A 25,000-nucleotide genomic window follows, 5' to 3' on the forward strand; every position below is an offset into this window, starting at 1 on the left:
GGACTTGACACAGCATGGATCTTTATAGATGTTTTGTTAAATGCTACATTTCTTTGTCTCCATTAAGTGAGAGCCTTTGAACCTGCAAACCAAATTTTAGCACCCTCAGGTGAGAAATTGCCAAATACAGCTTTTCATGGAGGGAGTGGAGGAGAGGCCTGATGTGCTGAGAGTCCTTCTTGCCATAGCAGCAGAGTAATGTGCTGTCTTTGTCAGAAGTCATTTTTGAAGCAAAGTAGGATAGGGGAGGCTGGAAATAGCTGCTTATTGGTGGCAAGACCAGGAACGTGGAGTCACTAGCTGCCAGAAGGTCTTCTGAAAAAAGAAAATGATGACTACGTCAAAAGAGAGACAATAGGCAGGAGAGAAAGAACTGCCATCAGACAAAATAATACAAGAATTCCAGCTAATCACATGCTTAGATCTGGGTCAACAAGATCAACCATATACATATATTCCAATACAATCAGGAGCCCATTAGCACAATACTCCCAAAGTCTCAGCAAGGTCGAAGGCAGCACTGGAGAGATTTGAATTGCAGGCCTAGCCTCTTCCAGGATGCAGGATCTGGTTCTGGCAGTTTCGCTTCTCAGGCCCTTCAACTCCTGGAGGCAACTCAAGGTAGCCCATACTTGGAGGATGTTACTTATCAAAGGCTCTTAGATCCAGAATGTTCAATACTGCATGTTGCAGAGCACCTTTTGCAGCTACTGTTATGAGGAGAAAGAAGAAAGGTTTGCTTTGACTCCCTGCAAGTGAGCATCTCTGACTAGGCTGTAGAACAGAATCTTGCAATAAAACCTTATGGAACCTGGGATCCCCAAAATGTGCTGGATTCCCAATCAGAGCCAGCATGCATGGTTGGCAACAGGTTGGGCGTATCTGCTGCTCTCAATGGACCTTTGGTTTGGTCTTTTTTCCTGTCCAGGGCTCCATAAAATGAAAAGGAATGAAGTGAAAATAAAACAATGAGGACTTTGCAGCATTCATGTATCAATAACAGTCAGGTGCTTTTTTTTCACATACTGAAATGCCCCCTAAGTGCAACCAATGTGAAATATTATTTTTTCTTTATTTTTTTTTATTGATTGGAGTATTTTAATGTTTTAAAGCCCAAAGGTGATTCAGGCATAATCTTAATAAAGTAATATTAAGTAATAATCAAACAAGTCTTAATTAAATTGTTCCAGTCAAATTACAGATATTTTTTCCTCTGCTTTATCACTCTCTTTATATCTGAAAACAACAAAAATTGAAACCATTGTGCTCTCATTTTTAATAACATCTACTGTAGTTTCCAAATACATGCAAATAAGTATTCTGAGCCCTTGTTTTTCCCAATAGTGATGAGATAGAATTTTTAAAGTTAAGAGCCAGTTTGATGTAGTGGTTCAGGTACTGGCCTAGAAATCAGGAGACAGTTAGTTCTAGGCTTCCCTTAGGGATGAAAGTAAGCTGAGTGACTTGGGTCTAGTCAGTCCAGCCCATCTCACAGGTTTGTTGTTGGGAAAATAGGAAGCGGAAGCATTAGATATATATATAGTGCCTTGAGCTGACCAGAAATAAAAGCAGGATAAAAATCAAATACATATTTATTTACGAGCTAGCATAGATACAGGTGAATAACGCTAGGAATATATAACATTGGAAAAGAAGGAAGGAAAGAGAAGAGAAGTATGATCAGTAGTAACGTCGGTGGAGTCAATTATACCGGCTATGACTGCCCCGTTGGCAGACTTGAAAGAACAGGTAGGCATAGTTCAACATAGGGAAGATCTATTTATGCTGTCACTAGGAATCAGAACCAGCTTAATGGCACATATCAACCAGTCAGTCGGTTGATCGGTCAGCCAGTCAAGCCAATTAGTAGATACAGGTACAGATTATATCCCCTGAGCTGCCATTAGCCATTGCCAATACCAGCAGAATTAGAATCAGCTCATAGCTTTAGAACAATTTTATCTGCAAGTTCCTGGTGTTTCTGAATTCCCCACCTTCTTTACCTTAATTTTAGCAGCTGGGATATATGCCAACTAGTAGGCTTGACCCTCTTGGAAAATAACATGAAGAGGAAACCCAAGACTTATTCTAACTCTGCATAGGTAGACTGTCTGCTCACCTCCTTGAGTGGACAGTGGGCATGTGCGAACCACTCATGGCTGAATAAGGAGAAAATGGTCGTCATGCCCAAAATGAGGCATATCCATATGATGATGTTCCAGACAGGGTTTTTTCTCTTATCATTGAGAGTAAAGTTAAGCAACGCTATGAAAACAAACAAAAAAAGGGTTAATTGTATATATTCCAATCACACTGAGCCAAGGAGATAATTATTGATTTCTAATAACTATTATTTGCAATAGAAACATTCTTCGTTACCAAATCTAAAATAACAGCAATTCCCATGTTAATTATAAGACAATACTGTATGCCTCATCCCTACTCCTATGGAGGTAAAATAATTTGGGAAAGACAATTCTCAAAGCAATACCCTTGTAGATGGAACTCCCTGCTCCTAGATCCTAGGCTATTTCCCTCTTCCTCTTTTATCTGCATCCTGATTATGACTAAAGTTTAGTCATGGTCAGGACGCAGATAAAAGAGTCCTTGCATCTGTTTTGGAATTGTAACTGGACTTCTGAAATAGCAACATTTTGTTTTTCAGTTATTAATTTTGTTTTTGCTCTTTGCTCTTGCTTTTTAATTTGTAAAATTGTTTGACATTATTTGTTCCCCTCCTGTTGGAGTAAAGAATCTTAATTTTCTCAGGGAAGAACCACTGTTTACTCAGTCAGTGACCAGCAAAATTTGAAAAAAATACAACACCAAAATAATTTTCTCAGGGATGAAAAAGCAGCCTCCAACCTAAGCATACAATGCACCATCTGAGGGAATAATACAATGCACATGGCTGCCTGGGAAATTCTGGGAGCTGAAGTTCACACATTTTAAAGTCCCCAAGAATGAGAAACACTGGTGGGGGTGGGGGAGGATAATGCCCTGAATCTTTCCTTAGCTAGTTTTTCCCAATTTAGGAAGCTCCACTTTTGAGGCAAGCAATTCCCAGGATTCTGTAGCCAAGATGTCCGAAGGCTGTGATGACTGAGCATACTGGAAATTATAATAATAATAAATCTGGAGCACATGAGGTGGGGTGGAGGTTCGTTCTCCAAGCTTGTTGGTTTCATTACCAGGCTATGTAACCTTTTCAGTGGAATTTAGGGGATGTCAGTGTCAGTGTACTTCTGTTTATAAGGTCTCCGTGTTTTCAGGTGTGGGTCACAAGGGAGGGTCCTGTGATAGGTTTTGTGATGGGCCAGGTGTGGGTCACATAAGGTGAGGGTCTTGTGATGGGTTAGGGTTAGATGGATCACAAGACCCACCACAAGACTCTGACCACTGGCTTCATATAGTTTGAATAAATTTAGAGCAACTCCACCTCCCAGTGGTAAAAAAAAATGTATCAAAAGGAACATGAGTGTGTACCATTTGGGAAGTGTGGAAACCCAAAACTAGAGGAGGGTAGGACAGAATGGAAGAAGGTTCACCAGGAGCAATTCATGCCACGTTATTTTTTTACCGGCCTTGCTTGAATCCTCTGAGTAAAGGTTCAGTCCATTTCCTGAGGGAGTACTGACCTCCAGTTGTGGCAAATAGCACAAACATGACAGGAAAGAACATGCTAAAGGCCAAGGTGACTACGTATTCATGGACAGCCGCTGAGAGAAGGAAGACAATCAGCATAGCTCCACCTCGGGCTCTCCCTCCAAACAGCTGGAAGAGAAGGAGCACATGAGACCTCATCTTGGTACTTACCAATAAACAATGAAGACAGGCATAGAGAGATTACACGCAGCAGATCTACTTTACGGGATAATATAGGGTGGGTTTGGTAAGCTTGAAAGTACTTTCAGGTATTCCAGACAGTAAACCAAACCAAATAATTGTGCTTTTATTGTAAGGTTACACTAATAGAATCTTGCAGGTCTGAAAGCACTTCCTTCCTTTGCGGCCTTTATTTTCTGAACAACAAGAGAGAATCCCTTCTGAGATGCTCTTCTACCCCCAATTGCTGCTGTGGGCTTAGGCATCTCTTGTTGAGCATTGACCTGTCTGAAGTTCTTCCTCCTGGCCCCAAAGTTTTTTCTCATAGCCCATTACAACCTTACCTACCCGCAGAATATCTTGATAAATGTAGTAGTACAGCCAGTCGTGTACAATCACATTCCATGTCCGAAAGAATCCAGAGAATGATTTGGAATTCCACCAGTCCTAGGCAGGGAGAATGGAATAAATAGCATGAAACTAGAACATCCCTGTATTTTTGGCAAGCAAAAGGACAATCCACTCTTGATCATCCTCGACTTAGAAGGGCAATTGGGATTAGAATTTCCATCACTAAGTCAGTGGGAAAACCAGCAGGAATTTGCAACTCCCAAACAGGCAAGGTAAGTGGCTGCTGTTGGGTGTGGGAGAGCAAGCAGGTGCAACTGGGTGTTAGGGAAGTGGTGAAATTGAGGGGCAAGGGGGTCATGAAAGGTGAGATTTCAGCAATTGGGAAGGCTGATGAATGATGTGGGATCATGTGGGATCTTGCAAAGTCTTTCAGAACATGTTATTTGATCTCTCTTACAGTCCCTAAACATACAGGCAGTTTCTACAGGCAGTCTTTATTTAGTGACCACAATTGAGAGCAGCAACAAAGTGGTTAAGTGGTCATTAAGTGGAAACAGTTGTGTTATTTATTTGTCAGATTTCTTTATTGCCAAATTTACATGGTTGCCTATCGCACCTGAAGTGACTCTGGTGCCATATGATAAAAGCAAAAAGTAAAATATTTTTCAAGCCCATTAAAACAATTAGCATATATAAAAATGCTTACAATCTGACTTCAACTTTCCTTTGCTTTACAGACCTGCAGAGATTGTAAATGTGACGACTGATCATAACTTTACTTTACCATCATCATTGTAACTGTGACCAACTGCTAAATGAGGACCACCTATATTTATTACTTTGATTACAAGTAATTTGAGACTTTAATGTCAGTTTCTTCAGTACAGTTGTTTCAGCAAGTTAAAATTTGCTTTTCTTTTAGAGCCATAACATCTCAGAACTCTTTGGGAAGTTTTGCAAACAGTTCTTCACGGAGTGGTCAATGGACCATTCAAGTATATCCATGAGGAATGAAATCCAGACTCTCCGTATCTTTCTTGCAACCTCCCCCACTCCTTGTTATCACCTTGTAGAAAGAACGGTCTGCAAAGCGCAGGATCTCGGCAAACATGTTGTGCCAGCAGTGCAGGAAGAAATACTGGATGATGATTCCCAGAGTTATCCCTGAATAAGAGAGGTAAAGAAATACATCAGTTCTTCCCAGAGATTAAAAATGCAATTATTCTTACGGATTTAAGACAGATGACTGCAAATCAAAGTAGACTTTTAGGTTAGACTTTTAAAGGTTAGCATCGTAGTGGAATATCTAATAATCCAGGTCATGGTTGGTCCAAGCAAAGCTGCCTTTTGCAATTGACTGATAGTGGTTTTGTCAGTGCTGATGGTCTTCAAGTTGTGCTCCAGATGTTTTGGGATTGCACCCAAGGTGCCTATTACTATTAGTACTATCTGTGCTTTCTTTGGCCACAATGTTCTAAAGGCAGCCTTTATATTTTGTGATTTTTCTCCAGTTCTCTCTCTTTTCTTCTGCTTTTTCCAGGTACTACAATGTCTACTATCCAGACTTTTTTGTTGTAGGATCTGATCTGGGTCAGTCACTGGGACCAAAGGTTTTGTCTTTCGAGCTTTTGGATGCTAGCCTAGGCTAGAGAAAGTTTCCTGAAGATGGGCACCAGAACGAGTCCAAAAGCTCGGAAGACAAAACCTCTGGTCCGGGTGACTGATCCAGATTGGATCCTGCAACATTATCCTGGGACACTTATATCTGCCTTCATTCATGAATTATGTCTTATCAATAATTGTTAACATAAAGTGTTGTGTGGCAGGTGCTTGTCTGCTTTAATTCTAAAGTGTCAGAACACTTTAGTGTCTTCATTTTCTACAATTTGTCTGTCTTGTGCTCTTACCAGTTCTTCTTGCAGGAAAGTGTTGTTATTATTTTTATATTTTTACCCACCTTTTGAATATATAACTCAAGGTGGCAAACATACACAATACTGAAAGTGAAGGTTCATTCTCCAAGCTTTAATCCATAGCTCTACTGACCATCTTACCAAAATTCTCGATATGCTACGTCAATGACACATTTGTCATAATCAAACACTCCCAAATTGAAGAAACAGACCACCTACTCAATAACATATTTCCTGGGATCAAATTCAAATGTGAAGAAGAAACAGACAACAGACACCCATTCCTCAACATCGACATAAGGAGACTAGACAATAGAGAACTGGAAACCCGCATCTACCCCAAACCCAAGCACATGGATCAGATTTTCTTCAGAAGGGCCAGGACAAATTGCAGTACCACAACACTAGGAAAAGCAGAAGAGAAATAGCTGCTTAACGTCTTTCTCCATAACGGCTATCCAAAAAACTTCGTATTCCAACACACAGCACCTAAACCATAAGAGACCATTAACCCTACAATACACAAGAGCGGTGTCACAAATGACAGCCAGAATTTTCCAAACCCTAGGAATAGCAATAACCCACAAACCCATAGCCACATTCCACCAGGATTATCCAGAACCAAAGACAAGATACAGAAGGATGAAAGAATCTATGTAATCTACAAAATCAACTGTAACAATTGCAACCAATTCTATGTGGGACAAACATCATGTCAATTAAAACCAGGTTCACTGAACCCTGGCTTGGCAGTCAAATGCCACAATTCCAAATCCTTAATCTCTACTACGCTGACACCAAACAGAACCAGTTCAATTGGAGCAACACAAAAACCATCGACCATGCTATCACCCACCGTGCTCGTGAGTTCATCAAAGACTGGCACTCCACAAGCAATTCCACCAATAGACATATGGATCCACAACCAGCCTACCAACCCCTTAAAATCCAAATCAACCACACAGCCAATCAGAGACAGCACCAACCCTCAACCAACCCACACAAGCCACCACCACCAGTTGTTCACCTCTCAATAACTTTGACTTGATGTGACCTCCTCATCACTAGACCCATCACAAGAATCTCACTAATGACTGTCACCTGATTCATCACAAAACCCATCACAAAACCCTCACCTGACACACTCATACCTGAAGCCCTTATAAACAGAGGCACACTGACGCTGATATTCCCTAAACTCTGCTGAAGATGTTACCTAGCCTGGTAATGAAACGTTCGGGAACCAACCCACAAGCTCAGAGAACATACCTTCACCCTTATCCTACACCCGAGCTACAGATAGTCACCTCTATTACATACACAACTCCTGCCCCATATTTTCTTCACAACAATCCTGTGATGTGGATTGGGCTGTGAGCAGGTGACTGGCCCAAAGTCTCTAGCCGCCTTCCATGCTTAAGACAGGTTTAGAATTCACCATAAACTAGTTACAAGGCCAGCAGTTTTATCACTATACCAAACTGATCTTGTTCTCAACATGTGTGCAAAGTATCAAGAGGCAGGCAGTTAGTGTAGTTTGAACTGAAGGCAGCAGTTAGCTCCATAATTCAGTAAACACCTATGAGTGATTTTAGCTGGGAACTGAGGGAAAATAGCTTCACATTTTTACAAGGAAGGAGGATAGGTTTAATATAAATCACTCTTTTTTAGAGGCAGAGAAAAGTCTGCAGTCAAATAATCAAAGAATCTAGAATCCAAATGCACTGCTAAAATTATATAATTATCCTAACACACAAAAACCTATACCTATTTATTCACAATTCTGTGATCAGAATAGATGAATTGCACAATCATTATATATATATTATAAAAATGCTATGGGAAGGCCCTCCTCCCCAGAATAAAATATTCTACAGAATATTAAAAGAGGCAAAATAGAATATTTCCCCCTACAGTCTTTCTGCTATAGCCTCAACCAGAAGCCTGAAGAAGCTAGGTTTTGTGAATGGGTATTTTGTATCCATTCATAAAGCCAGGCCCCTCTATTCATAAACAAAGGGCAGCCAACAGCTCCAAATAAGCAGCACAATAGGCAAGGAGCTGAAACTGACAAGATTAGTTTAGACAACAAAACACCTGGGATTTGCATTTCCACTTCTGCCTGTAGAGCCAGTCATGACCCCTACATGACCCCATAGGAATCTGGCAACAGTCATTAAAATAATAAAGGACATGAACAGGCATCTCAATCACAAAGCCCCCCAAATTGTATAAAAGCCCATCTACTCTCATCTCTAATTTGTCAGCCACCCCAGAAAAATGCTGTTGTCACTGAAATGGAGATCTCTTTTCCAACTGCAGTTGCTTCAGTTCATTTCTTCTGTGTCTTTCTCCCAACTCGAAATAAGAACCAGACCAGATTTCACTTCCTACAATGCAAAATTTTATTCTGTCATTTATCCAACCAATTTGCATTATGCATTCTTATAATTTTACAGAAGGAGAAAATCCTGTATAGAATTGTTTAACTGTACCATCTAATAATGAGTCATGTGTTTCAGCAGCAACTAAGCTGCCTCCTAAGGTTTCAGCCGCCCATTGCCAGCTGCCTTGTAAATCTATCTTTGCAACCAGGACTACAAAATTGTTTTTCAGAAGTAAAGTAAGATAGTATTTTTGGTAAGTAGAATTTTATGAGCAGCACCATAGTCTCCAGCTTTCTCCCATGTCTACAGAATTTTTGCATACCCCGTATTGCAAGGAAAGATGATGGACTTTGACAATCTGAACAGGACAATGTTCAAAGAGGCGTAGCGCATGGCACTTGGAGAATAATTGAGGCAAAAGCAGAAGAAAAGAATAAGTATCTACCGGTTGCTAAAGACCTTTTACAGGAAACAGAATTATCCAACAATGAATTCATAAAGACTTCTTTGCTGGACATTTGTTCTATTTCACATACTTTCATCATGAATAAAACTAGCAGACTGCCAGATCTACCTCATCATTTTCTGTGGGTGTTACATATAATCCAAAATCATCTATATCTTGGGCTGTGGGATGAGGTAACAATTTATTTATTTATTAAATTTATATGCTGCCCATCTTGCAACCCAAAGATATTCAACAAGGCTTACAATGTATCACTGAATTGCTACAGGTAGTTCTGGACTTATGATCACAACTAAACCCAAAATTTCTTTTGTTAAGTGAGACAGTTGAGTTTTGCCCAATTTTGTGACTTTTCCTGCCAGTTCTTGAGTGAATCACTGCAGTTGTTAAGTTAGCAACCCAGTGGTTAAGTGAATCTGGCTTCCCCATTGATTTTGCTGGTCAGAAGGATGCAAAAGGTAATTGTGCTACCCTCCGGGACACTGCAACCATCATAAATACATGCCAGTATTTATGGCATGTATTTTGGTCACGTGAGCATGGTGATGCTGCATTAGTTATGAGTGTGAAAAATGGTTATAAGTCACTTTTTTCAGTGCTGTGGTATCTTTGAACGTCACTAAACAAATGGTTGTCAGTTGAGAAATACCTCTTGTACGTCTTCACTTTCTCTAAAATGTGATAAATCAGCCTTATCCTGTAATCCCATCACACAAATAAAATCATAATTGTTTCCACATACCAGGTACTACTGAATCAAAGATGGAAAGTAGCAGGATTTTGATGGTGAAGGGCTGCTTATGCATATTTTTGAACATAGGGATGAAGGAGTATTTCATAAGGAAATTCATAAAATATATACTCGCCAGGAACTGTGAAACAGAGAAAACAAATACTACCTTAGTGATCCACTGGCATCTCAGTGTTCTGGAAAGGCATACTGGTTGCCTTGGCTATGACAAAGAACAACCTTCTTCTCATCTATGGTTTCAAAAGCTGGATTTGGCTGCCATTTTAATCTCCTACAATGCCCAAATGCTGTCCTCCCTTTTCTTTAGTTTTAGTCAACCTGTCATAGATTTCTGTACCACTCACTTGCTGAGTGGCTCTAAGTTCCATTAACTCTACTCTCTTTCAAACCCTTTTTCCTTTTGTTTTCCTTTGGGAGATGTTTGAAAATATGTACATTGTGTCTAAAATTTTAAATTGTACATCTCTTAGGGGCAGTGACCTTTTTTGCATCAAACATGACTCAGGACAAATGTTATAATTCACTCAAGGCTAGAGAACTCTGGAAAATTTAAATGGTGGCCTTTAATGACTCAGGGTTTCTTAAAGTGTTATTGCTATTTACTACCTTGGCCACCTAAGATACCTTAGGGTTCCCAGTTTAGCTCAGTCTTGTGGGAAAATCCAATAGTGTCCAAGCACATTTCTAATCCATAAAGAGGCCAGATAAAACCAACAAGCTAATGGAAACTTAATGTGTTTTACTTACCTCAACCAATTTTTGGATGACGTAACTCCAGCGGATGTATGGATCTCTATAAGGAAAGGAGTAGGGATTGGGTTGAGATGTGATACGGGTGCAGTTCCCTTTTCTTGGGAAATACAATGGTTACACCATTGCTCTAGGGGCATGGGCTGTAGACACTGAAGCCTGTTTTGCCCACTCTTTTTCTGATACAGCTGAGAAACCAAGCAGCCCAAAAATACAAGGATGATATGCTAGGACTTACCTTGGATAGCTCTTTCTGTAGATCAAAGTAGGACAGAAGAGAAAATACAAGTACGTTGATAATTCAGGAGGGCTTATCTTCCCTGGAGTGGGAGTAAGAAGCAAAGGAACTATTGAAAGTACACAGGGACAAGTACAGTTTGTGTTGTACACTGAAGAAATAGTTGCCCTGGAGCACACATTTATTTATTTATTTTATTTATTTATTTATTTTGATTTATATCCCGCCCTTCTCCCAACGGGACTCAGGGCGGCTCACAACATATTAAAAAACATAGACACGCCTACAACCCCACCGAAATAAAACCAATTAAAACCAAATATTTAAAGTTGTACTATTTAAAAATTGCACCTAAAATAAACCCGATTTAAAATCCTCCCTAGGCCAGGCCCGCTTGCTGAAAAAGCCATGTCTTGAGGGCGCGGCGGAAAGTAAGGAGATCCGGAATCGTCCGGATCTCGGGGGGTAGTTCGTTCCAGAGGGTGGGGGCACCCACAGAGAAGGCCCTCCCCCTGCGGGTCGCCAGCCGACATTGCTTGGCCGACGGCACCCTGAGGAGACCCACTCTGTGGGAGCGTACCGGTCTATGGGAGGGAATCTGTGGCAGAAGGCGGTCTCGGAGATAACCAGGTCCGATGCCATGGAGCGCTTTAAAGGTGGTAACTAACACCTTAAAACGCACCCGGAAGGCCACTGGCAACCAGTGCAGCTCGCGCAGCAGCGGTGTTACATGGGAGCGACGAGTCCCTCCCAACACCGCCCGCGCGGCCGCATTCTGGACCAGTTGAAGCCTCCGGGTGCTCCTCAAAGGGAGCCCCATGTAGAGAGCATTACAATAGTCCAGGCGGGAGGTGACGAGAGCATGAGTGAGTGTGCGCAAGGCGTCCCGGTCCAGAAAAGGTCGCAACTGGTGAATCAGGCGAACCTGATAGAACGCCCCCCTGGTCACGGCTCAAGTGGAGGCATCTTATCTCTGCATAACGTTTCAGCAGGAGGAATGCAGAGCTTTATGTGTACGTGATGATAGCAGTAGCAGTAGCACTTAGACTTATATACTGCTTCACAATGTTTTGCAGCCTCTCTAAGCGGTTTACAGAGTCAGCATATTGCCCCCCAACAATCTGGGTTCTCATTTTGCTAACCTTGAGCGAGTGAGAATCGAACTTCTAGCAGTCGGCAGAATTATCCTGCAATATGGCATTCTAACCACGGCCCTTCTTATCAAGATACTTATCTACAAAAAGTAGCTGCAAAACCCACTATAGTTAAGGTGTGATACAGGATGCAGAATTCAGCTTTGTATCCTAATAAGAAAAATAAATAAATAAATAGATAAATAAATCTCCCATGTTTTGCACCTCTTCATGCAAAATGAAGCCTGGCAAATAGGAGAAACTGTGATTTGGTGAGGGATGTGGGGAAGTGTACTTGATCCAAGCAAGAGGTTTCCTTTGCTTTGCATCCATATAACTATTCTTAGCATGTTGATATACCTAAAATCTACTTACAGCATCTAACATGACCCAATCACTGACAGGAAAGTGGAAAATGTAATCAAATAGTTCCTCAGCAGTCATAAGTTGAGAAAGTCTGTGATTAGCATTTGGAGGCCAATGGTTGGATGACTAGCTTATGCTACAACTAAAATGCTGCCATTGGTGGAAAATCAGTTTGGGGACTCTGGGGACAACTTACAGCCATCGTATTAATCACTAAGGGCCTCCTAGTCAAACTCACCAACTTGGTCCCTGGCATGGAGAAGAGGGGGCATCGATTCTCGCAGAAATGAGTGGCTTTTCATCAGGAACCGCATCTATGCCAGAGGGGGAAATGAGCAATGAAACAGTGTGAAGTTACATCATGTAGATATTCTTGCAGGGGACTTTAGTGTTCTGCTATGCCATCTACCTGTCCTTCGGTATTATCCTTGTGGATATTCAAAGAATGGAATTGCACCCATCAGCTCAGCTGGATGGGGTGATCCACGAGGTCTCTAATGCTCCCATGGTGGATCCCCTGGTGCTCCAGACTCTGTCTGTTTAGACTTTTCAGACAGAAATGGCACTTGGCTATCTGTCAGCTATACTGCCTGCTGATTTTTCGGCTCATTGTCTTGCTTGGATGAAATCTGCTAGTCTTCCAATTTGCAACAAGAACATACGAGGGCAATTAGGAACTAAACCTCCATTTGGTTATCCATGACAGACACGTGCAGATACAGAACTTTTATTATACAGATTAGAAAAATACAACATTACATTACTTTTTGACATAATCATCATTCAAATTGAGCCCCTTATCATAACATCTTACAAGGCTTGAAATTCCTTCTGCAAAAAAATCTCCCGCCTGGGAATGAAGCCACCATGTAAGAGCATCGTGAACCCATTTGGTGTGTTTTGTGCTCCCCAGAAAGGAGTTTTGGTACCCAAAAAGCACAGAACTTACGATATCCCAAATTTCCTGTCATTACCTCATACAAAACAGTCTGAGAAATTTGGGGAAATTGTAAAGAAAGTGCAGATATCATGAACCAATGGACTTCATGGACCTTTTTGTCAATTTGTAGCACCTGCTGCTATCTATGTTTTCCACACTGAGATGTTCTAAGGCAACCAGAGTTCCTTCACAAATCCAACCTCATCTTAACTACCCTCATTGCTGTTTAAGAAATCTTTTTCCCCTCTACCAACTTTCTTTGTGCTGGCCCAGTGCCATACCTGCTCAAGGACGACAATGAAATGGGAGGCAATTCCCAAATCACAGGAGAGAAGGATATAGAGGGGGAAGAAGCCCAGCATTGCAGTGTGGCAGAGCAGCACCAGCACCACCAAGGTGACTGTCAAGAGGTTGGGGAACCTGGTCATCTTCAAGCAGCCTGACCATATTTGCAGGGCCTGGTAGGGCACAAATAAGGTGTAGAGGAACATGCAGAGCCAGGCAAAGAGTGCTGTGGGCAGTTGTCGAAAGCCTCTGATAATGAGATCGAAATCCAAAACAAGACTGTGGAAGACAAAGAAGAAAAGGAGCTCTAAGGATGTTGCCCAAAAGATAAGGATGTTTCAAATTAAAATAAGCACCCCAGGTGACCCATGCCCCTCTGCCTCTACTGCAACCCCTTGAGCTTCCTTTGGGGCATCCCCAATATTCAGTGGTACAATTGCTAAAAAGTGAAGAGGATGGGTCCTGCTATTTTGAGGAGGTAAACCCATGAAAGTTTCAATGAACTCTTCAAAATAGACAGATCAGAGTTAAAATGAAGGAATATCCCCTTCCCCAACTAAAAGAATTATGATCAGTCTCTCTCATTTTGTTTCATAATCTTGTTTGGTTTCATAATCTTTGCCCTAAAATATTGGGTCCACAAAAAAGGTTCCCAGCACAATTTCAATGGCTCAGGAATAGAGGATGGCGAGGTGTTTGAGGTGCCTGTCACACTAGGAACATTACTCAACACGCTTGGCAGAATAATGTCTAATTCTTTTTGGGTACTGCCCCCCTGAACTTTCTACTCAGCTGGCCTTCAGTTCATGTGGAGCTTATGTTATTGTATAAGACATTTATGTATTCCATGTAAATCTCCCTTTTTGAAAATTCAAGGTGAAACACTTGGACTTTCCTCTTAATTTTATCCCCAGTGAAAGCTGAGAGATGGATCAACTGACTGAAAGAGGCCCCATTAGCTCCCTGATTGTGAATCTGAACTTGGCTCTCTGTCTGCTGTTGGGCTCCTTCCTTGATCTGCTTCATGCTGCAGCCTCAACTGAAGCGTTGCCTGTCATGGACATTGCCTTCTCCTTCTTTTCCTTTGATGATTTATTTCATTTGTAAGGCTTCCCAATTAAAAAATGGCTCTTGGCAGCATATAACATTAAAAACAGATAAACACTACAATGAGCAGAAGATGATAGCAGAATATGTTGAATTTGAGGGAGCCTCCTCATTTCAAGAAATGGGCTAGGGGCTGGAATAATGGCCAGAACCCGGTTTTTAGTAGGCAGATGGAGATTGGATCAAAGACCTTATGTTTTCCCATGAATGAAGGCAAATATTCATGTCCCAGGTAATGTTGCAGGATCAATCAGGGTCAGTCACCGGGACCAGAGATTTAGTCTTTCAAGTTTCAGATTCATGCTGGAGTCCATCCTCAGGGAACCTCTCTCTCACCAGAATGTGTGTTTGTGTTTTTTTCCATGTCTTTCAAGGTGTGTCACTCTGTTCGGCTGAGCATATTGTTTGGTTTGTGTGAGACCAGCATTGCCGATATTTTTTGCCTCATGACATGTTTTTCTGACTCTTCCATCTCTGCTCTGTTGAATATAGGGTCTAATGGTGCTTTGAATTCTCTTAGTGAGGCATCTCTGTTGTGTTCCGGTGAGAGAGAAAATTTCCCTGAGGATGGGCTCCAGCATGAGACCAAAAGGTTGGAAGACGAAACCTCTGGTCCTGGTTACCAGACCATGGTTGGATCCTTATGACTTCCTTTCCTACAGCTACTAGATCTGGACTACAAAATCCATCTGAGAGCTGGGTGGCACAGAGAAATATTTATATATCATTCTGCCATCATCACATGGCCGTTTGGGTTTTTGCAGATCCCATCCTCTCTGAAAGGATTAGTTTCCTTCATGTAATCTCTTTCACTGTTCCTGGTTTCTATATTTTTCCATTCCTGTATTAATAGTAAATTTATCCTGAGTTTTTTAATCAATTTATTGACCACTGGTCAAATGAAATGGAATATAGTACAAATACAAACCATGTCAACAAATGGCAGATGCATACTATGTGACTCAACACATACGTTCAGCCACAAACACTGGTACAGAAAGATCCAAAAGGTAACAACTTTCATTCAGAATGAGGGTAGAAGAAGTGAACTGTGTAAACAGGCTACTAGGATAGAGAACGGTGTTTGGATGCCTAGCAAAGGTGGCACCAAAGGGGCGTTCCTCATTTAGACTTATGAATTTCTAGACAGGCATAGGAGGGTCCCAAGGGATACTGCTCAACAAGAGCGCAAAGACAAGGAGAAGAACAAATTCCATTTCCTTTGCAGCAAGTAGATGAACAGTGACACCTGGGAGGAAAAGCAGCAGGGTCAGGGGACTCGCAGAAGATTGCCAAACCTTTGATGGAATCTAAGTTCAAAAGATTAGGTAAATATGTTCTTAAGATAATTACTGTGTCCCTTCGCACAAAACAAATAGCACCCTATCCCCACATTCACCCCAGCATTAGCATACATCAGAGGATAGCCCTTCCGCCACCGCCCGCCCTCTCTTCTGAATCATACCGTCCTTCGTCGATGGAATCCCCAATGATTTGTTTGAGGACAAAGATACAGAGCATGGCCACAAATATGTGATGGATTGTGCAGAAATGTTCCACCTCCATCAACGTGCTGTAAAAGAGAGACAAGTTGCCAGCAAGTAAGCAATAGATGGTGGGTGAAATGGGCAGCTGAAGATCATTGGACAAAACCTGAGATACCAAAAGATTTTCATCTGGCCTTCTGTGCAAAAACTTGCAGTTTCACTTGTATATGAGAAACAACAATCAAGTGGCTGGGGGAAAATGTCCCCTCTCTTGTTGTATACAGGTAGTCCTCAACTTATGACCACAATTGAACCCTAGGACCAAGCAGGAAACTCACTCCTGCTAAGACTACAAACAACCTTATTCTAATATGCTAGTAATCACTCTTTGTACTATCGTGCTAGCCTACTAATCAACCCAATCCTTTAAAACATACTTCATTCCGTTTCCAATCCACAGTATCTATTCTTTGTATACTCTCCCTGCACCCACCAGTCTCAGCATTGTGTGGCTATGGAGCATGCTCAGTCCTTATTGGGCTGTTTCCAGCTCTTGTTTGTCATCAACAGCGGAATATCAGTTATTTGCCCCAGGTCACCTTTGCAACCTGAGGCCTTAGAGATCTGGCTACTTTGCCCATTGTCCCTCTGACTAAGTCTCATTCATACCATGGCCAGGTATACTTACTCATACAATGACTGTTGAGGGACAAAGACTTTTTTCTTCAGTAGCTGACCTTTCTCTCTGCAAAATAAAATTTCAAAGCGGGTAATATTTAATATATTTCTCAAAACCCTTCTCATCTCTGAGCAAGGGGGGGTAAAGGTAAAAGAGTCCCTGCAATTATTACTCCACTAGTCATTGCTGATTCATCTCCATTTCAAGGCCATTGAGCCAGTGCTGTCCAAAGACATTTGTGTGGTCATGTGGCCAGAATGACAGCACGGAGGGCTGTTACCTTCCCACCAAAGTGGTACCTATTTATCTACTCACATTTACATGCTTTCGAACTGCTAGGTTGGCGGGAGCTGGGGCAAGTAACAGGAGCTCACCCCTTCATGTGACGTTGGGTCTTGAACTTGGGCTGCTGGTTTTTCAGCCAACAAACCCAGCATCTTAACTACATTGCCAAGCATGGAGGTGGGAATAGCAAAATAAGAGCAACAACCTCACAGAATTCATGCATCGTATTACCTTCTTCAGAACCAGCCATCGCTTGTGTATTTGAAGCCTTGCCGTTTATTTTTTTCTGTACTATAACCACTACATAACTTTAGGAACTGGTACCTGAATTTTCTTTCCCCTTCCCATTTTATTTGTTTTTAAATTGTTTATGTAATTTAGATTTTTTTACAGATTTTATTAATTTTTTTCCAAACATACAATAATAATTTTTCAACCAATGTGCTGTCTGAGTTTAGATATGCTAATACATATTTAATTCCTAATCCTTCCTTCTTTCTTCTAACCATCGGTAAAATAAGTCCCAAATTTGATAATATTCTGTTTCTTCTTTTTCTTTCAGTCTAATGATCAATCTGTCTATCTTTGCGCATTCTAGTATTTTTTAAATTATTTCTTCATCTGATGGTATTCCTTCATTTTCCCAATATTGCACAAATATTATTCTTTCCACCGTTGTGACATGTAAAATCAAATATAAGCTTTGTTTGTTAGTCTTTTCTGGCAGTATACCTAATAAAAAAAGTTCAGGCTTAAAATCTACATATTCTCCCAACATCTTTTCTAACCAAGTATGTATCTTTTTCCCAATAATACTTTACTTTATCACATGTCCACCAAACATGATAATACGTGCCTGACTTATGTTTACATTTCCAACATCTATCTGACATACTTTTAAACATTTTTTTACTAATCTTGCTGGTGGCAGGTGCCATCTATAAAACATTTTATATAAATTTTCTTTATAAGAAGTTGACATTGTCAGTTTATAATTTCTTTCCCATAAATTTTGCCATTTTTCTAATTTTATATTATATCCAAAAAAAATTGCCCATCTTAACATTGTTTCTTTAATTTGTTCGCTTTCCATTTCCAAAGTTAATAAAAAAATACACATTTTCTTAATTAATTTCTTTTTCAAAAAAACAAGTTTTATTGATTTTTCAATTTTTACATCAAAGTGCTTAGGAACCAGCATGGTGATGGGGTAATCGGTTATCCAAAAAAAAAAAAAAACCCCACAAAATCATAAGTATACAACTCAAATTTGTTCCTTAAAAGTTCCCTCTCTGTTTCTCTCAATTAAAGTAACGTATTCAAAATAATACATTTCTAAATAAAATTCAGACAGTCAATAAAATTATCAATGACATTTTACCTATACAAATCCAAATCCTGTTTTGAAGCTTTAATTAATTTCCAATTACCATATTCCAATTTAGCCTTAACTAGGTATATTGTTTACGTTTTGGGTATCCCTAATTTCCCTCCTTCTATAACATACTGATTATACTATCTAAAATAAACATGTTATTCCAACAATTACACTATTACATTTCCCAAACATATACTATTTCTATTCTAATACCTTCTCCTTTGCTAATACCATATCTTCCGTTATCACAATCCATTTCCTTGTTCTCATTCCATTACAAAGTAATTATCATACCTAAAGTAAACATGTTATTCCAAGAAATTCATTCTTACTCTATTTCACTTATATGTTCTATTTCTTATCCTAATAGCTCATTTAAAACCTTTTTCATGTTACAATTCCAAGCTACAGTCTAACCAATAATTTTCGCCTCAGTTATAAATCTAAATCCTAAGCATTAAATCAGTCCACGTCTCTAAAAAACCTTTTCAATCCATAAATATAGTTTTAACTCCCATTTTTATATCTTACTCTAGCTTTCTTTTTGTGCAAAGCAGGTTTCCATAGTAGAGCCTTGTGTCAATAAATTGGTCTCCCTTCATTCCTTGAAATATCATTTGGTCAAACTGATTGGCACAAACAGTCATATCCAACATTGTAATTGGTAATTGATTGTCAAAGTTATCACAATTCTCAATGGTTTGTATCTGAGCGTCAGTTCCTGTTGGTTTTGAAGTTACATATGATTTGGTTAAAGTCATTTTTGAATCATCAAAGATCTCAGTAGGTTGTATATAGAGTAGTATAAAGTCCTCTTTAGTGTTGATTTGTTCTTCTTCTATTATTTTTGGAGCTGTAAAGAAATCAGTTGGAGTCTGGGGGTCAGTTAGCAGTTTTGGGACAATTTCTTTGGTTTCCATCCTGAAATTCATTTGGTAAGTAATTTCAAAGGTTTTTTCCAGAGTGAATTCATAATTAAGATGTGAATCAAGTTCCTCCATCTCATTAAATTGTGTATGGTGTTGGGTACAGGCCTCTTGATGTTTGTCTGTTCCTCCTCTACTATTTCTTGGCCTGTAGATTGCTCAGTTGAGGTTTGAGCTTTAATCTGTCATCCCCAAATAATCTCTTTTATTCTGGAATCCATTTGCTCAGTCGTTTCAAGAATCTTTTCCAATGTGAGCTTGTAGTTAAGATGTGGGTGGTTATTAAAACCTTTAATCTTTTAGTGGAGGCTGTATTTAATAGCAGTCAGTCAGTATCCACCTCCACAATTTCTAACAGTTAGTTTCATCACCCAGCAATTCAGCTTGTTTATCTTTTCCCTTTTATGATAATTTGAAGGTCAGTGTCAGCTTCAAAATCAAAGGGGAAAAGAAACAGCAATTGCAATTTCAGTAACTATTTTTGCCACAAGATGTCCCTAGTAAGTTATAAAGTCTTTTCCCAGACCCCAATAATTTTTTTTTCCAGTTAAAGAAATAAAAAGGACAATGTTCTCCAAATAAATAGAATGTTGAAATTCTATGAAAGAGGTTTTTTGGGGACCCCCAAGGTGTCCCAAGTTAAACCTAGTTGTTAAAGTTAGTTGTTTATTTTTTCCCTTTGTTCCAAGCTTGCCTTCCCACATAGACGAATGCTGCTTTTTCAGAAAAGGGAAATAATTCCAGAAGGGCTTTTCACAGGGGNCACAGGGGTAAATAATAAAAGAGAGGCAGGAAGGGATCTCACCCAGATCTTCCACGGTGGTTCTTTTCGCTTAGATATTCTTGTGACTTTCAGCTGGTGCGGCTAAGTGATCGGCCATCTTACTGGGCGATCTTTGCTCCGTCAGCCCTAAGGAGCTGCCTCGAGCTGCTGAAGGAGCTGCCGCCCTCCTGCAGTCAACGAGGAGCCTTCTCAACGGTGGTCGCCCCTCCAGGGCGACTTTCAACCCTCTTCAGGGTCTACCGGCGAAGAAAAACCAGCTGGCGAAGAGACAACTCTCTCGACACCACTGCCAGTGCCGTGAGCTGGAACCAGAAGTCTTAATTAATTTCTCTTCTGAAGTTAACAAAGTCTTATCAAATACTGTTTGTTCTTTATAAAATCCATACAGTTTAACATCTTTTTCATATCTAGTTTGCATTTTTAAATGTGCCCACCATGACAAGTTGATGCCCTTGTTTTCCATTTCTTGTTTAGATTTTAAATTCCTTTCAGAATTTAGAATATCTCTATATGTCCAGATTTTTTCAAAGACCACCAAATTTGGGGGTACAAATGCTTCCATAGTTGACAACTACCCTGGAATTTTCAAATATATTTTACTTTTTATTTTTTCCCATACTATTAATAATGCATTTCTTATATAATGGCTTTGGAAATATTTATGTATTTTGTTTTTCCCATACCATAAAAGGCATGCTGCCCCAATTGTAGATCATGTCCCTCCAGATATAACAACCTTTTATTTCTAAGAGTTATCCATTCTTTTACCCATGTTAATACAGATGCTTGATAGTATAAAACCCACTCTGGTAAACCAAATCCTCCATTTTCCTTAGCATCTTGTAACGTTTTCATCTTAATTCTAGCTTTCTTTCCTTGCCAAACAAATTTCAAAATTAATGAATTTAAATCTTGAAAAAAAATTCTCAAGTTTTATGGGTATTGTTTGAAATAAAAATAAGATTTTTGGCAATACATTCATTTTCACTGTAGCGATTCTTCCTAATATTGATAATTACAATTTTTTCCATTTTTCCAAATCCAATTTTATTTGATTCAATAATTTTGTGTAATTATCTTCTTTTATCATTGAACATCTTGCTGTTAAATGTATACCCAAATATTTAACCTTTTTAACTATCTGTAATTCTGTTTTTTTGACATTTGTTTTTTTTTGTTTATCTGTAAGATTTTTAGCGATTACTTTAGCTTTTTCTCTGTTTATTTTCAGTCCTGCCATTTCTCCATACTGTTCTACCTTTCCCAGTAATTTAGGAATCATCTCCAAAGGTTCTTCTAAGATAAATACCAAATCATCAGCAAATGCTTGCAATTTATATGTTTCGCCTTTTATTTCCAGTCCTTTAATTCCTGTATCTTGTCTGATATTTAAATTTAAGACTTCCAGAGTGAAAATGAATAACAATAGAGATAGTGGGCATCCTTGCCTTGTACCTTTTCTTATCTCAAAGTTCTCAGTATAATCTCCATTCACAATCACTTTTGCTGTTTGTTTGTTGCATATTGTTTTTATATTTATAAAGTTCTGTCCAAAGTCCATTATTTGTAATTGCTGAGTCATAAATTGCCAGGAAACATTATCAAATGCCTTTTGAGCATTTAGGAATATTAGTGCCAGTTGTTTTCCTGGATGTAGTTCATAGTATTCTAATACGTCCATTATCACTCTTAAATTGTTTTTAATTTGTCTCTTTAGTAGAAAACCATTTTGGTCTGGATGTATAAATTCAATTAGGTATTTTTTCAGTCTCTCTGCCATTATTGAAGTAAAAATTTTATAATCCACATTCAGCAACGATATTGGTCTCTAGTTTTTTATCTGTGTCAAATCTGAGTCTTCTTTTGGTATTAAAGTAATATTTGCTTCCATCCATGTGGTTGGGAGTTTAGCCTCCAACAGAAGTCCATTACAAACATCTTTCAACGGTTCACTTAATATATCTTGTAGGGTTTTTTTAATAATATTTTATTGGTTTTCCAGTTTTACATTTGAGTATTTAAAAAGCAACGTGGTGACTGGGTTAATCAATAGTTCAGTAACAGAAACTTTTGGTACCGATCTTGGGTTACATCATCAAACATTTCTTCTCTTTTTCCCTTAAAATTTACTATGTCATATTTAAACTAGTACATTTCTAATTGCATCAAATTCAATAAAAACTTCATTATTACATTTATCAATGCATTTTTAGCTTATACATATCTCAATAGGTCTTCATAAACAATCCATGTCCTGTTATTAATTTCTACCTAATTTTTAATTTTTAGTTTATGGTCAATATTCCAATTTAACCTTTAATATCCATAATTTTCATCTTTTGGGTAACCAAAATTTCCCTTATCTCATTTCATAAGAAACTATAATATGTAAAATACACTTTTTACCTACTTGAATATAATCTTATTCTATTTCCTAAAAATTTTCTATTTCTCACCATATTAAATCACCAAGCCCCTTTGTTGGCTCCAATCCATTATGTATATTGCCTGGGTTAGTTAACAGTTCAAACATATTCCTAATAATTAGGTTTCGTTTCCCTTTTAAATCTAATTCTTCGGTATTGAACAAATTAATTCCTTATTTTCCACTAATTTCCAACTATTTTAAATCTAATAATCAAAATTCCCCTTATCTCAACGTCTCCCTTTAACCCTCTAACTGACAATATAGAATCCCCTGTAGTAAATCAAAAACCCCAGTTTTTCAACCTAATTCTAGCCTTCTTCCTTTGCCAACCAGGCTTCCATACCAATGCTTTTTAATCATCAAATAGATCTCCCTCGATTCTTGTACATGTTGTTTGAATTAAGGGAGACCATTTGATTGCCCATTTTTTAAGAGAACTGGTCGATTTGTAATCGTTAAATTGTCATCCCAGTGTCCCAGATCCCCATATTTACTCTGGTATAGTTGTCTTCAATTCGATCTGGTCTTCTTCTTTCTCAAATTTCTTCAGATTTGTATAAAAAGTCATTTCCATTTTTAAGGTTGTCGCTTCATTGTCTGGATGTTCAGTGAACTGTACTTGTTGGTCACTTAAGTCCTCTGTCTTGGTATTCAGTTGTTCCATTTCTGTTGTTTTCTGGATTGTTGGTTCTTTAGTTGCAATCAGAATTTGGCTTTGTACATCTGGCAGTCTTTCCTCCGTCCTTTTAGAGGGTTTCTTCAGTCCACTCAGACCGACCGCTATCTGGTCCAGGCTCCTGAAGTATCCCTCCTTCTTCGTTGCCCCTCCAGGTCAACTTTCCAACCCTTTAGGGTCACCAGGCAAAGTGAAATCGGACTGAGAAGCTTCTTCCACCCATCTCGTCAGCCGCCAAAACCAGAGGTCCACTATGGAACTTAGATTTATTAGCAATCAGAAGCAGGGCCAGAAGTACCAAAGGAATTATTGAAATCCTAATGGTAACTTTTCATGTATTTGTATAATGTGGCCTGCTTGTTCTTAGGAGCAGAATATATTTCCTTTTGTCATTTGTCAAAGGCTGCTACTTTTCCCCCCAAAGCATTTGACAGTCTTTTGTCCATTTTTTCTTTGAAAATCTTCTGGAAAATTTACTTAAGGCTTGTTGGTTTAGCCAAGCCCTTGGAGTGAGGATTGGCTTCTCAATGGTAGTTTTGTTTTTATTAGCGATTATTGTCATGTAATTAGCTGAAAACTGTCTGCTGCTAGCAAAGATAAAGAAACATATAGAGAGGTTTCTGGCCTAGCTAAATAAAAGCATTGCCATGCAGTCTGCGTGGCATTTTCTATGATAAAATCAAAGTTTGATCATTTATTCCACTAGATCAGACATGTCAAACTCATGACGTCACGTGACGTATCGGGACGGTTTTGCCATTGCCGGCAATGGGGTGGGCGCGGCTTCCGGATGATGCGTCTGGCAGTTTGACACCCCTGCTCTAGATGGTCTGGAACTACAACTCCCAGCATCCCTCTTAGTGGCTATACCAGCAGGACCTACTGGAAGTTATAGGCCAGGTGTCAAACTCGCAACGTCACGTGATGTGTTACGACGTATCATGACTTTTTTCCCATTCCCGCCAATGGGGTGGGTGTGGTTTCAGCATGATGCATCCGGCCCAAGGGCCTGCAGTTTGACTCCCCTGTTATAGGCCAATAAAATTTCTGGATGACTCTATTTTTCCCATCCCTGTTCTAAAATCAATTGCGAGGAACCTCTTTCACCTGCTTTGCTTCTTTGCTGGGGCCACCCTCAAATGCCAGGGTATGGAATGAGCTGCTTCTTCCAAGGTCTTGTCCAAGAGATCACTCAGCTGATTGTGTACCTGTTCCAGGACATTCGCCTTCATTACCTATCAACAAAACAGGGAATTTTATGATGCCCAGGTCTGTCAAAATAGATTCCTAGAATGTATTTAGGTGATGGGCACATTGATTGGCTTGGTATATCTGTATATCTCCCAGGTTTTTTTTTCTTGTCCTTGTAGCTAAATTGGCATTATTTGGAATGTGTTGTATGACATTATTTCATACAGTCTCCTATTCCAGTGTCCAGCACAGTTGCTGCTTCCAATGCTCTCTTCTTCCAATGCCTGATGTAACGCCTTTCCCATGCTGCATTTAGACAACATTTTTTTTCTCTCTTTATCATACTCCAGCCCATGAGTGAAACAGCATTGCTGCATTGGTGTTAGATAATGTCCAGACTATGGAGAAGGGAGGGTTTGGCATTGGCCTAGTAGAATTAGAGCTTTCCCCAAAGCTGGGCTGAAGTGGTCTCCCCCCACCCGAATAGCCGCCAAGGCAATGAGTGAGAAAGCCAAGGTGATTTTATACATCTTGAGGCATTAGCTTTAGGGAAAGCCCCATTTCTACGATGCCATTGCTAAACCCTCCCTATATACCCTGAACTATTCTTGGAGAAGGCTGCAAACTTTGAAAAACTAAGACCCAAGAGAACAA

General features: G+C 39.5%; 1 protein-coding gene across 1 annotated transcript; it reads right to left on the reverse strand.

Moving 5' to 3' along the window:
• Window positions 1–264: 264 nt before the first annotated feature.
• LOC107288524 (sterol O-acyltransferase 2-like) lies at window positions 265–24,387 on the reverse strand. Its single transcript, XM_029284384.1, has 13 exons — window positions 24,263–24,387; window positions 16,688–16,744; window positions 15,978–16,085; window positions 13,402–13,684; window positions 12,419–12,494; window positions 10,682–10,763; window positions 10,441–10,486; window positions 9,685–9,814; window positions 5,243–5,340; window positions 4,174–4,272; window positions 3,639–3,774; window positions 2,120–2,265; window positions 265–315 (listed from the first exon to the last, which is right to left on the reverse strand). Exons 1-13 carry the CDS (start codon window positions 24,385–24,387, stop codon window positions 265–267), a joined length of 1,437 nt encoding a protein of 478 aa, XP_029140217.1.
• Between the last annotated feature and the right edge of the window lie 613 nt (window positions 24,388–25,000).

The sequence above is a fragment of the Protobothrops mucrosquamatus genome, unplaced genomic scaffold, assembly GCF_001527695.2.
Source record: "Protobothrops mucrosquamatus isolate PMUCROS unplaced genomic scaffold, P.Mucros_1.0 scaffold555, whole genome shotgun sequence".
In the NCBI taxonomy this organism is placed as follows: Eukaryota; Metazoa; Chordata; class Lepidosauria; order Squamata; family Viperidae; genus Protobothrops; species Protobothrops mucrosquamatus.